General features: G+C 41.2%; 1 protein-coding gene across 1 annotated transcript; it reads right to left on the bottom strand.

Moving 5' to 3' along the window:
* Positions 1 to 3,208: 3,208 nt before the first annotated feature.
* On the bottom strand, positions 3,209 to 11,491 carry LOC308097031 (uncharacterized protein). Its single transcript, XM_080444598.1, has 4 exons — positions 11,315 to 11,491; positions 7,663 to 7,757; positions 6,702 to 6,732; positions 3,209 to 5,405 (listed from the first exon to the last, which is right to left on the bottom strand). The coding sequence occupies exons 1-4, from the start codon at positions 11,382 to 11,384 to the stop codon at positions 4,843 to 4,845; spliced, it is 759 nt and encodes a 252-aa protein (XP_080300724.1). The 5' UTR covers positions 11,385 to 11,491; the 3' UTR covers positions 3,209 to 4,842.
* Positions 11,492 to 15,021: the final 3,530 nt, after the last annotated feature.

Genomic DNA, 15,021 nt, shown 5'->3' with positions numbered 1-15,021 from the left:
GGGCTGTCACCACCACCATAGTCTCTGTGGTTGAAGCAAACAAATACAAGTCTTGTTTGACATACATATACAGTATTACATACTTAAAGTTTTAGGGGGTAGGATTGACTTATCATAGAATTTGAATAAGTAGAATGGACATATGTTAAAGATTTATGAACCCTTTCCCATTGGCTTGTGCACCCACTTCTTTTAAACTCCATTCAGTCAATTACAGCCAGAAGCTGAATTTATATTTAATATGACTAGCCTTGTCACGTAAAATGGAGCTTGTTTCAAGGATGTAACATTTCAGATAGACGTCCATTCTATTATCTGTAGGGATGACTATTATCTGCAATGTAATGACCTGTGGACATAGCCTACTGTAAGGCAGAGGCCATATTTAGTCAGGGCCAAATATGGTCAGGTCAAGCATGGAACATGAAGTAATCATTGTAGAGCCGTTCTGTGCCTTATTCTTGCAGTGCTCCTGAATTAGGATTTACCGATAAGTTTCTCTCTGTAATGTGACAGCATTTTCAGATTACATCTAAACAGTAGTATAAAACAACACCCAAGAAAACCCAGTCACACAGTGCTCCACTATGGTCTTACTTTGTTCTTCCACAGGGGACACATCTGCTAAATCGGCTCCCTCGCTGGCCATTTGGACCTCTCCTTGCACTTCCTCTGCCAAGGCAGCAGGTGGTGCTACCTCCTCTTCTGCCAGGGATGCAGAGTGGCAGTGCATGGCTCCTTCTGATGCCTCTGATTCTGCTGCCTGCTGGGTCATGTCCACATCTGGTTCTGCTTCCTCAGCCTCTGGTACTTCCTCTGCTTGGGCTTCAGCTGCTAATTCGTCCTCCTGCACTGCTGATTCAGCATCAGGGCCACTCTCAGTTGCAGCAGCATCCTCAGTGGGAGCAGCCTCTTCCATGGTAGCACCCTCAGTAGAAGCAACCTCCTCAACTGGTACCGTGTCCTCCTCAACGGCTGGAACCTCAGCTTCAGGTTCCACTCCTTCCTCTGCTGCAGACGCTCCATCTGTATTCACGGCTTTGTCAGCTAGAACCTCCTCTACATTTGCTGTGTCATCCTCTTCCTTTGTGGGGCCATCAACAACAGGTGCCTCCTCCTCTTCAATTGCAACAGCGTCTTTGTTTACTGCTTGAGAAACTTCATCCTTGGCCTCTGGGGTTTCTGCAAAAGCTTCTAAAATCTCCTTTGTTGATTCTGAGGCTTCAGGGTCGTTCCCATCTTCTTCCATTAGCTGGACAGCATCCAATATCATGGTCTTAACAACAGATGCTGCAGCAGTCTCAACTGTAAAGCCACCCAATATCTTCACAGGGGACACATCTGGAAGAAGAAAAAACAAAAAAGGGGCAGTTAATATTGATCTATTGTGCCTTATGTCAGGCAAATAATACCATTGGTACATTCTTCTTCTCCATTTCCAAGCTGTAAACAGCTCTCTAACAGAATGGCCATGCATTCTGATGGCATAATCTGTCGGGTGTATCAAAATACAACAGGTTAATAAAGCATGCACCTGTTAGTGTTACAATTTGTGCAACATAACAGTACCGCAGGGTATATTGTATTACTAGAAAGTGACAGTCTTTGTGAGGTGCTGTGCAGTTTTGAATTGACCATTCCACTTACCTTGAGTTTACCTTCAGACCTCTACCACAAGCTCAAGTCATTTTGGGATTGGGGAATTGAGATTTTACAGAAGGAAGAGGTAGTTCATGATCCCTGAGTCCTTGAACAAAGTCTAATCATTGTATTGATACTTCACACATTTGATAGCCCCTGGAGAAAATTCTAGTCCTTTTATGTTCTGGGGATATCATTCCAGATTACTTTGCTAACATTAAAGGAGTAGTTCGTCCCCAAAAAATCTTATTTTCTATCAATTACACACCTCATGAAGCCTTGAATTCATGGAGATTTTTTTTGTTTTTGTCACATTCTTGAGCCAATATTTTTCATCGGTTAGTAGGAGACTCAAAGAGCCGGAGACTCTGCCGGTCATCAAATTATTGGCTCAGGAATGTGATAAAAACAAAAATAATCAGGAACCCCATGAATAAAGGCTTCATGGGGTGTGTAATTGATAGAACTGGGGTGAACTACACCTGTTTGTAGGTAGCCATTCTGTAACTTGTTGCACCCCAACCTGCTGAACCACCAGACAAACTGTCTAACTCAGACTTGTATGCGATTTTAGTAGTAGCTTTTTAAAATTCTACTTTTAATGGGAATTTGTGTTTTATTCATTAACATTGAACATGCTGTACTGCATGTTATGATTTGTATTTTTATGTTTTTGCCTGGACCCCAGGAAGAATAGTCTCCACTACAGTGTAGGCTAATGGGGATCGTTAACAATTAACACCCCAGAAAGTTAAAACTCATCTGTGGCATAATTTAAATTGAACTCAAATTAAGTTTAACTCCAAACATAATTAAAAGCTAAATTAGGAAACACTTGAATGACAAATGTTTCAAAAAAGCTTAATAGAAATACACAAGATGTTACAGTTCAGTAACCTTGTATTTAACATCCTAGTCAAGGAAAACAATTGTGTTTTTGCAGCTTGCTTAACTTTCACAACTTGTTGAACAGGTTCTACAATCTTGTAGGTTGTTTACCTGGTTAATGCCTGCAGCTATCTTCTGACTGTCTGGCTAAATCAATTTAACATTCATAGCCAACATTAAACTCTAGCTTAATACGGAACAAAACAACCCTAACAATATAGGTGAACCTCATTTGATTTTGAGCGTTAAACTGACCAACAGGCAAACCTTTTTTGAAACACTAGGCATTCATAACCATATTTTCAGTACCCTCTGGTGGACAAATGTGCAGACTGAGACATATACTGTACATACAAACTCAATACTGTAGCATTGCTTTGGTGCTCATCTGACTCAAGTCCATAAAGCACCAGGGAGCATTCTAAACTATATAGGAAATAAGTTTGATAATTGGGTGTCAAACACATTCACTATCTAAAGCAACTGTTAATGTGATCTTAACTAGAGATACACATTAAGGAATGGAACAGGAGGGATCCTACAGCAAAAAGTAGCCAGTTTGGTGTGGTAAATATTGTGAAGACTGCTGAACCAATTCAAAAGAAAAAAGAAAATGAATAAATCCATGAAGGTCCAATTACATTTTAAGTGTCAGGAAAAATGCAATATAGGACCCAAAAAATTATAACAATCTCTTTATTGAAGAACTTCAACTTCCCTTATGATTAACATTTCTCAAACATTCTCACACATTTCTCAACAGCAGTGACATAAGTACACAACATCCAATGCCAGGAGATATAGGTGCCTGAATGTGGTTCCTAGAGTGTTGTCATAAACATCTTAATTTCACACAGAATATCATGACACACCAGAACAGCATCGGCTCATAAAAAAAAAAAGAAATGGCTTTGTTTTTGAGGAAAAGGCTAGTCAAGAATGAAACAGAGTGAATATTGAAGTAGTGAATATTTGTCAATTGTATGAGAAATACTGTATACATTTTTATTTATCAGGTGGGTTATTATAGTAGGCTTGACTTGTCAATAAACCAATGTTAATCTATAACAATGAGGTTTAGAATGCAGTATTCACAAGCTGTAAGGCATGTCTGATAGTTTGATGAAGCAAATGGAAACCGGCTTAGACTGGCCACAACCAACTGCTATTTGTAAGGATGTTTTGTTCAAGTCACACCCCTCCTTCAGCACAGGTTGGATATCAGTTTGTTTCAACAATTTGCAAATGGGTTCAGCGCAGTGTTGAGATTGGGAAACTTCAATCTGTGCTTGTGAAATGGGGTCTGACTTGGAGCACTATTCTGGAATAAAGAAGGATTAGATGGTGACCATGTCATCGAGAAAACAAATAGGGGCTGCTTCTGGAATGCAGGTAGTACATAATAACTTAAGCCTTAAAAGACATTTTCAAAAATAATGTCACCATCATGAACCTGCCCAATTATGACCACCACTTAATCCTTCTTACTTCTAGGAAAGGTTGTATGAACAGCACTTTTGAGGACAAAGAGACAAGAGCAGGGGAGGAGGATCTAGCAGACCTTTGGTCACATTTCACAATAAGCTCTCTGGAAAAGCCAGGAAGATGCACAATCCTCTCCACCATATCCAATATATTATTATTTGCATAACCTCCATAATCCTTCTCTAGTGCTAAACAGTTGTTGGGCATGCCCTTATGTCAATCTGAATTCAGGAGTTGTGGACCTGGCTGCGACTGTAAAATCTGTTGAAAGCTGAAAACACACCAAGCAGCTACATGAAAAGCTGGCGAAATTTCAATATTAAGCATTCAGACAAAAGTGAATGAGCAAGGTGCAGTTGCATCCTAATGTAAGGGGCACTTAGTACATCTTTTTACAGTTGGTTTCATATTCAGGGATCAGGATAACATTATTTACATTCATCATCTCTTAGTTCAATCCCTTAGATCTACTCCTTATACCCCAAACTCAACACTACTATGCAACTGTGGATAGTGACAAAACTGGCAGGAACTGAATACTAAGCGGAAATGTCCACAATAGCGCAGTCTAACTTTGCAACTTATTGTCAAATGTTGTACTATTGGTCTGGGTGGGGTGGATTGTGGTTAAGGTCAACCAATAAACTGGAACGAAGGACCCCTATTTCGTATGAGTTAACTGAGTGAACATCCATGGGGTTTGCTATGGACTTCATGAGGCATTAAATAGGGTCACCAGTCCATTTTGTCTAGGCCCAAAGGAGAGGGATACACACCACAGTTAACCCATACCCTTCCCTTCGGGGTGAACCTAGAACTTTCAAAACCTTATGCTGCCACCTCAGCAGCTGGGGCAGCCGCAGCCTCAGGGGCTGCAGGGGCCGTCTCAGCCTCAGCAGGTGGAGCGACTTCCTCTACTACTGCCGTACCGGCTTCTTCCACAGCAACAGGAGCTGCCTCAGCAACGGCCTCTACTGCAACAGGTGCTGCAGCCTCCTCCACAACGGGTGCAGCCTCCTCCACAACGGGTGCTGCCTCCGCCTCAGCGACAACCTCTACTGCAGGTGCAGCAGCCTCCTCAGCAACAGGTGCTGCAGCCACCTCAGTGACGACCTCTACCGCAACGGGTTCTGCAGCCACCTCAGCGACGGCCTCTACCGCAACAGGTGCTGCGGCCTCCTCAGCGACGACCTCTACCGCAACAGGCGCTGCGGCCTCCTCAGCGACGGGTGCTGGGGGCTCTTCAGCAGCTGGGACAGCCTCAGCGACGGGCTCGGCAACGGCCTCTGCTACAGGTTCTGCTGCAGCTTCTGCAGGAGCGGCGACAATCTCTGCGACGGCCTCCACAGGGGCGGGTTCAGCTGGGGCAACTACAACCTCTGCTGCTGGAGCTGCCGATTGTGGACAAAGATTAAGGTCGGATTAGGGAAAGTGAAAACAAAGATTTAGATTTTGCACTAATATAAGCAACATGTCAGTCACCCTGCACAGTGATCAGCTACTGGTGACCCTGAGTGACCCACCCAGGACAGGACATACCCCAAAATGAAAACCTTTTTAATCCTCTAATTTACAACTGGCCTGAACAACTTTGCCTGCCATGAGCAACTAATACCATACTCTAAACTCTTAAACCCTAGCCATCATAACACTCTAGTTGAGCTTGCTTGAAGGCATTTGAATCAAGGATTTGAAATGCCATTTGATCCCATGAAACAGCAGGATTTGAAATACTATTTGATCCCAGCAGGGCTGTCCCCAAATGACCATTCATTCATTTAAGTTAACCAAAAGTCTAAGTCTAATTCAGTTTTCATTAATCAGTATAGAGAATATACTGTACAATCATCTTTTATCTTAAAAATACAACTGAAGTTAATGCAACTGTACAAATTTGATAACACAAGTTCCATAGAGTGATAAACACAGGTGGTCAAAACTACCGCAGGGCTTTGAATTTTATTTTTTGTCCAGCTGTAAGCAGCCCCGGACTGTACCCAGGTGAACCAATGAAAGCAGAAGCTTAGTCCCGTAACAGACTAGTTGGCTAGTCTGGGCGTACAGCCACCCCCCCCCCAGGGTACCTCTGTAGACAAAACAGACAGAAATCCAACTGGACAAGCTAGATTAATCTATTGAGAATGACCACTCTACCATGTTCATTATTTGGGTGGCACCACCAAACCTAGCCAAAGCATGTGTTCCATCCTCAGATGTTCTGTGCTCCCTCATGCTTTGGCAAAAGCCATGCAAACAAGATTCCTGTCTGCCAGCAGTTGAGTCAGCTATGGTAGTGAACTGAATATTATAGGGGTTTGTGTGACATTCCTTCACTAGCTGACAACTGCACAGAACTGACAAATATGACTAAAATTGCCATTTAGTTACTGTGAGACATAGAGGGCTACAATAAGCAGCTTCAGGGCTCCAGGCTGACTTTTTAGTTAGTTGCACTTGTGCGCCCAACGTTTTCATATTAGGTGCACCAGCATATCATTTAGGTGCACCCACATACTGTATATACACACGCACACAGACCTAAATGCAAGGTGCACTGAAGCAACCAATTAACATTTTTAGTTGCAATGGACAGATTTTTGGGTGCATGTGTTGTGCACCCAAAAATGGTGCACTCTGGAGCCCTGAGCTTGTGTTGGTGTATGCATTACAGTAGTTCAAATACTCACCATCTTTCGTGCCATTCAATGTCTTGTAGGCCTGTGGAAGGCATAGCAGAATTTTAACATAACCACCTTGCATTGCGTGCTTACCCAACTCTCGTTTGTATACATTCAATGCACTCTGCACCCGCATGCTTTGGTAAAAGCCATGCAGACAAGATTCTTGTGACATTTGTATAATACAAAGATGTTCGGTGACAGTTCATAAATGTGATGAATGTATATGATCTTGAACAATGCATGAGTCTATCCTAACAAGCAGTGTCTTCAGAACACACAACAATGGTCTTTTATATGCCTTCCACTCCATACGTCTGTTCCATGACAACAGTTACCACATGGCCCAGTCTCTCAAGGGGTCCATGTAGCTGGGGCTCACTGTTTAGGCACAAAATGGCAGCCCAATCCCTATTGAGAAGAAGATGCGGTTGGGCAACAACTAGCGTCTGTTCTAATCCGTAATACAAGAACGCTCGCCGTGGGTCAAATCCTGGTATTCCTAAACGTAACCTCAGTCAACTATGCCAAAACCTAACCTTATTCCTAAATGTAACCTCAGTAAAACGGTGCCAAAACGTAATAGTTCCTAAACTTACCCTCGGTAAAACAAGTACAAGAACAGCTGGGGGCGAGCGGTCTGCGAGAACAATGGGGGCGAGTGTGTTTTGGGGCGAGCATTCCGGTTACCCTAATGGATATAGACTTAAGTGAAGGTAATCTGAGAACAGAGATGGAACATATCCTTAATGTTTCTTGGGTTCACACACCCTTCTTTATTAATTATGGATGACTGTCTTTCTATCTTATGATGGTATATGTCCACAACTGCCCCGGCCCCCATTCATATCTTAATTGTTTCATAGGAGGGGGACCGAACGAAGAAAGTAAAACCGAACGATGAAACAAACGTGAATGTTCCAAGTTGGAAAATAAGGCTGAAAATTAGATGGTGAAGTGGGATACTCACGTAGATCACTGCAGCAGTGAGACCACCTCCACCGAGAAGAACGTATGTCATGTTGGCTCCACCAGGGATCCCATACGCCATCTGTCGTACAGGAACTGCGGAGACATGGAGAGAAGGAACAAAGTTAAGTAAAAAACATCAATGCTCCTTTAGAAAATCAATTATAAATCGTATTACTGTTCCTTTAACTCAGTGTAAAATGGAACCAAAAGGACCAATCTCCGCACCATTGGCGACCGGGCTTTCTGCTCCACGCCTGTGGAATGCCTTCCCCGACCACTTGAGCCCCACAATCTATGCTTTTAAAAATTGACTCAAAACATACCTTTTTAACAAAGCTTTTTTCTAGGCCTTTTAATTCGTTTTTAAATCAAAAATTTCCTCCAAGAAAGGGTCTTCCTGTTGCTGAATGCTTTTTTTTGTTTTTGCCCTGCTTTTATTTGTGCGCCTTTTGTTTTTAAACCCTGTAGCACTTTGTGATTTCCAAAGATGTAAAGTGCGTTATAAATCAAATGTATTATTATTATTACAGTAGGCCAAACTTAACACAATAATTGTTTAATAAATTCAGAGACAATTATTGTCTCTGAATTAGGTTCATATAAGCAGCTGCCAGATGCTCAACATTTTATCCACGTTATCATACTTCAACGACCAATTTCATTTTGACAATATTGTGTATGTACAAAACCTTTCCATTGAGACATAATAGAATACATCATCCATTAAAAAGCGTCACCCGAGTAATTGAATGTGACCTTTTGCTCATTTATTGGCATCATCAACAACAAACCTCAACTCCTCGCAGGTAGTATGAGTCAACATGACAAACCTAACAGCAAAGGATCTGCCTACCCTAAATCAATTGCTTAATAGGCTGTTAAGAAGCTTAAATAGGCTGTTGTTTTGGTAGAGAGAGCAGTTGTGACGTGCTACTTGTGCACTAACTGCACTCCAGGAAAAGGATTGTGTGGTGTTTAGAGGATTTCCAGTGGTGCATTTAGTGGATGGCTTAAATAAAACCATCCTCCCGAACACTGCCATGGACTATCTGTTGCAAGATATATCTCCCTCTCTTCCGCTGTCCATTATATTTAGCTAAATCGAATGGATGAACAATAATCTTACACTCGTTGCTCCCTGCAGATAAAGAAATATATACTGTACACAGTTAAGAGAGAATTTCAAAGTTCAATTGGAGACCTGGGTTCAAGTTCACATTTTATTACAAAGCAAAGGTTGGGAGGAGTGTGGGTACAGTTCCTGTGATTTTCTTTATGTGATTGATGCTCAAACTGAGTCTAATTTATACTGTGGTATGACGGTGTCTCTTGCCGACAAACTGATTTCCGAGCTAACAAAACTTTCCACATACATGTACAGTAATGTGGGCACGTGTATTTCATGGTAGGCACATACAACAGCCTGGCTAGCCTAGTCGGAGCAGTGTGGGAACACAATGTACAGCAGCCTAGCCTCCCTCCCCCTTCGCTCATCCCCTCCCCTTTCCTTCGCTTTACTCTGTCCACATGCTAAGGGAAGGGAATCACATTTCATCCTGTGCCCTTTCTGAAAGCACACATTTCCTATCTATTTAAAGATAAGAAATATTTACCATGTATCCAATGGCCAATTTGCTCAATCAATATCACTGATTTTTTTCACAAGTATTTTCACAAAAGACTTCTAACAGAGCTTTTTGTCCCAAAAGACCAAAGATATCCCCCTATAATTTATAATGCATATAACTTATCTGGTCTTGGCTGAATGGCAATATAAGCTGTCCAAATAAACACAGTCTTTAATTAAGGCCCCTCATTTACGAACTGTATACAAACAAATTCATTTATTTTCACAATCATGCATAACAAAATCTCCATGAACCACTTAAGCCCTATTTTATACAAAAGCTTTTCAAAAAATAGCAGGCCTACAAGCTCACGGTTTGGGATGTGACATGTTGTGAGCTTGTAGAGACTACAACTTTTATTAATCACAATAATCAGAGTGTAATGTCTACCAGAGATGAATAGTGCCTGGTCATGGATGCTGTACCAACCATTCATCCTTAGCTCTCATTCTAATACCCATGACACAGCAGCATGTTGACTGCACCAGGCCAAGTATTTATAAACTAATCAGATAATCCCTGCATAGGAGTTAAAGCCTGTCAAAAATAAATGGGCACGCTTGTCACCAAATAACACAAACAGCCAAGATGGCTGCCAAACATGTGTGGTGATTTGACATTGGTTTGTGCACATGCAAGAGCCATGCACAAGCATGGAGGACTGGTATGTGCTTTCACTGAGATAGCAGCATCAGGAATTCAGGATGATGATTTACAGGCTGGCAGCACAACTTGGATAGGTTAGTTAGACCCTCTTATCCATAGGCTATGGACTGTGTCTGTCTATATTATGGGCTATGCCTGCTCTTTCTGCTGGACAGAGGCCATTTTCTTTCCCTTTGACATACAAGTGCACATTACACACATTGCACATACAAGACCCGCCCACCATGTAGGCTACCAGGTTTTCCTCACAGGCTACGTTGCTGTGCATTAAAGACAGACAAACAAGGCCCAAAACTAGGCCTCAGAACCATGACTACTTTCTCTCCACTTGACTCTAGACTCAAAAGTCAGTAAAACTACTTGCTGGCTCTGCAGACATGATGCTGTATCTACAGTTTGTATCCATCATCTTCCAAACTTTAGATATGTTTGCATCAGCTTCTGAACACTTAACTAAAGCAGCTGTGGAAGCTGGATCCTTTCAAGGGCAGAAAGTGAATACACAGTCAGACTGTAAACATGTTTTAGACTGAGTCTAAATTGATTTTAATAAAGACTACATGCCATAATTATGTGAAAAGGTACAATAAAAGTAGGCTACATTAAATAAAAATTGGCTCTGTATTGTGTTTTGGGTAAGAAGAAAAAAAACAATGGTTTGAACTGAAATCTCACTATGCATATACTTTTAGACAAACGGACACATTCGACGGTCAAGTTCATGTTTATAACCTCTGCTCAATTGTGGGGCCTGTTCCTTATTGTCCCCATCGCCAGATCCTACAATAACACCAAGTCCTGGTGTCAGCAGCAATCGCATTTAAAAGGGTAGTCAGTTCGTTAGAAATACAAAGTGTTTCACCAATGCATTGGGATGCCAGCACCATTACATAAATGTTTTTGTTCTGTTCCTTTGTGGCTGCGATGCGCCGTTCCGTAACAAACTGTGCAGAACTGCGTGTTCCCGATGCGAGACACACCTCCCCCATACAAAGGTTGGGAGCTATAATTCAACCGACCGCATGGCGATACAAGTACATTTATCATCACTAGTTTTATATTTAAAAAAAACGCAATGCATTAAATATAATCACTAGCTCGACTATCCGTCGTACAAAGGCACGTTAAAAGTGTTATAATCTATTGCACACGAAAGAATTAAGATCATGGGACAATCCACGGAAGAAATTAGTAAACTTAATTGGCATGGCAACTTGATTTGCACAACTACAGGCCTAATTGGACAGCTAATTGACGGGCACGTGCACACTGCACAAACCTACCAAAGAAATTATGATGATGGTTTAATTTACACCCAAACACAGTCTAAAGCTCAACGGGAGACAGTTAACTCACCATTGGATGATGGGTTGACTGCCAACCGTGCCAGGGGCCCAAGTCTCTGCCATGCTCGTCTACAGAACATCTTGGTTCAGTCACAGTAAGCCTACACCACAGACAATAAATGAACGGTGTGCGAGTTGGACAGGTTCTTCCTCAGATGGCTGAAGAGGTGAGCATCAACTGTGTGTTGTGCAGGCTGAGGCTGCAGAGGAGAGATCACATCACACACCCCTTCATGTGTTACGTCACGTCCCACGTGTGCGAATAACATGTGTGTGTCCAGTGTTTCCAGATTTTGTGAGAGAAGTAAGCAACCAAGTCTATGAAAACAAGCCCAAAATAATTGATTGATTTATTGAAGTTATTTATTTAGAAAGACATGGAAAAAGTACATGGAAGTACAGTTAACAATACAAGGTCCTCTAAACTGGATCGCCCATAAAAGCACAACGGCTTGTTTCAAATGAGATCCCCATGCACTCAAATCATGAAACAGACAGATATACACTACTATGCAGAACATCATACAATTAGCTTACAGGTTACTGGTATGAAAAACAAGAAATATGTACATTAAACAGTTCGAGAAGGAGGGGGGGGGGTATGTTAAGACTTTGACAGGGGCCAGTTTGGAATTGCAGCCTCCTGAAAGTATTTTTAGGGCAGTTTTGTCAGTAGGGTTTTACACTCCTTTACTCCTTTTGGAAGGTCATTCCACATTTTTGTTGCATAGCATGAGAACGAGTTAATTCCCTTGTTTGTGCCAAATCTGGGTTGGACATGATCAGTGGAGCTGCCTCTGGTGTTGTGATCAAGTTCAAGTTCAAGTTCAAGTTTATTATGTCCCAAATTGGGCAATTTATGTTACAGCAGATAGTAAGAAAGTAAGAAACTCCAACACACAGTAAACATACATACACAAGACACACATAGACATAGACATAATCACAAGATCCAGATAATAATAGCTACTCATAGCTACCTCCTCCTGCTGTTATTATTGATGGCACGAATGGAAGTAGGTACAAATGAGAATTTGTACCTATTGTTTTTAGCTGCAGGGGTCTTTAACCTTTGGCCGGAAGGCAAGAATTCATATTCAGGATTTAGGGGGTGAGAGCTGTCTGCCATAATAGAAGTTGCTTTCTTAAGCACCTGCTGGTCATATGACTCAGACAACTTTATCATTTACGTTTTTGAAGTATTTTGACAGGTACATGGGTATCCCAATGTAAATGTTGTAGCGTATCTTGTAGACCAGGCCCATTCAAGTTGCCGTACTCTGTCCTCAACCCTGAGTCATCCGACCCTAGCAATATGAGCAGGGGTTAGATGGGTTGTATGTTTAAGGCCGAGAAGTAGCCTTACTAGTTTGTTTTGGGACTATAGTGACTATTAGGCCACATGAGCACTTTAAACCTACATACATTGGCTATTTGAAAATAGCAGATCTACAAGCTCACAACACGTTGAAGATCTGCTATTTTCAAAAGAATCTTGGGGGGAAAATGGAAATATTTGGAATGTTTTCACATCACAAATCTGATACACGGGCCTGGTACAAAATATTCTCAGTCCGCAGACAAATACATACAATTAGGGGGGTCCTTGACATGAAAATGTTTGAGAACCACTGGTTTTAACAACACTAGGAAACGAGCCCAAATAAGGAACTACACTTTAGAAACAAGCCCAAAAAAACGCAACCAACAAATATTTACAAGCAACTTTACAGAAAAACAAGCCCAAAGTCGCTTATAATAAGCAGACATGGCAACACTGACATGTGTCATTTGAAAAGGGGAGGGGGGCATGACAATGATAATAGTAACAAAAAATTGAACACTGTGTTCTATAGAAAATCGTAAGAATGCGACTCATTAAAGAGCCTGGGTTTAGGTCCATTCTCAATTAAGATCTGACATTTTCAGATGCATCTCTGCAGCTTCTCCATTTCTCCATTTGATCAATTAATTTGCTCTGGAACTTTCTTCACTCAGTTTTGCCACTTTATTCAACATTTCATATATGTAACATGTCTGACTCCCATATAATCAAAACAACAACACAGAACCGGTGGGAGAGTAGTCTGAATACACTGTATAAGTGGATTACAGGCACCTATTGGAAGATTGGACTGCTTAATACCCTACAACCTACACTGTCATTGGATTGCGTAATGCACTGGCAGCCATAGGTTGCTGTTGTAAACTCACATCCATGTGCTTGACGTGACTTTCAGATATGACCGCAGAACGAACGACGACAGAGGGAGAGAGAGCATCTAGAAACACACATCAGAATCAGAGAGAGACCCCTGGCGGCTTTACTCGTAAAATATGCTGAACAACCTAGTCTGTGGTGGGTGGGCATGTAGGCCTATGCAGTGGTGGAAAAAGTACTCAAATGTTTTACGTAAAAGTATCAATACTGCAATACAGAAATACTCTGTTACAAGTAAAAGTCCGGTATTCAAAATGTACTTAAATAAAAGTACAAAAGTATTGGCATCAAAATGTACTTGAAGTACCAAAAGTAAAAGTACTCATTATGCAAAATGTCCCATTTCACACAAGTCTTCAAAGTGTATAAAGATTGTTTGAAAATAGCTGATCTACAAGCTCACAACGCATCGCTTTGTGACACGTTGTGAGCTAGATCTGCTATTTTCAAATAGCCAAAGTATATAGGGATAAAGTGGTTAATGCATGTTTTGTAATAATAAAACTCTAGTAACTAATAGCTAAACTAGTAACTAAAGTTTTCAAATAATTATAGTGGTGCAAAAGTACAATATTTGCCTTTGCGATGTAGTGGAGTAGAAGTAAAAGTATTGAAAATTGGAAGTACTCCAGTAAAGTAAAAAATACCTCAAATTTGTACTTAAGTACAATACTTGAGTAAAAGTACTTGTTACTTTCCACCACTGGTTGAATGTAGGCTAGTGCTTTGTAAGTTACAAGCAATACATTTCACAAGTGCATCATATCATATAGGCCTACCTGAATTATCCCAAGCGTGAGGGAGCTAACTACTTTGTAATAATGTAGTCGCACTCTTCTGGTTGTCATTAGGCATTAGACACTATTCAGGCACTGACGCTTACATTCCAGCTGGGGTCACTCTTTTATCAAGGGCACTTGCCCAGTTCCCCCAACACTGGGCCCCACTGCCCCAGTGAATCACTTTTGAAAAGTATTTTTAAATTGAGTTAATATTCTTTCTTCCTTGTTACATTATTATACGTATATAGTACCTTTATCGAAAGGATTATGGAAATATAAAACACATTCAATTTCCAATATGGCCTACCTCTAAACTTTAGAGTCTAAAGTGAGGTGTTGTTGGTTTGATATTGCCTTTATCTATTTAATTCTCCAATATTCTTTCCTGGAGCTTAATGTGTGAAAGGGACCCTCGAAATGGACCCACCTGTTTTACAGCAAAATACAGGGGACAACGGCCTACATCAATGGTTCTCTAAGTCGGGTCCAGGGACCCCTAGTGGTCCTTAAGGGGGCTCTCCAGCTAAATGAATTAATAAAGCATTGTGAGCTAGATGTGCTATTTTTTAATATATTGAAATGTGAAAAATGTGAAATATTTTTACACAAATCTTGTATGGGGGTCCCTGGCACAAAATATTTTCAGATTGGGCCCACGGTTAAATACATATTAATCTGAGGGGTCCTTGACAACCACTGGCCGCCCTACATGAC

The sequence above is a fragment of the Gymnoscopelus braueri genome (genome assembly GCF_963280865.1).
Source record: "Gymnoscopelus braueri genome assembly, chromosome: 2".
NCBI classification, from domain to species: domain Eukaryota; kingdom Metazoa; phylum Chordata; class Actinopteri; order Myctophiformes; family Myctophidae; genus Gymnoscopelus; species Gymnoscopelus braueri.
This window is presented reverse-complemented; position numbering and strand designations above follow the sequence as displayed.

Bases quoted from the DNA above. Each gene is read 5' to 3' on its own strand.
- LOC308097031 (XM_080444598.1), bottom strand. From the start codon at position 11,384: ATGTTCTGTAGACGAGCATGGCAGAGACTTGGGCCCCTGGCACGGTTG. The intron at 7,758-11,314 runs GTGAGTTAACTG...ATGTCTCCGCAG, and splicing joins AGTCAACCCATCATCCAATG to TTCCTGTACGACAGATGGCG. The intron at 5,406-6,701 runs GTGAGTATTTGA...CACAATCGGCAG, and splicing joins ATTGAATGGCACGAAAGATG to CTCCAGCAGCAGAGGTTGTA.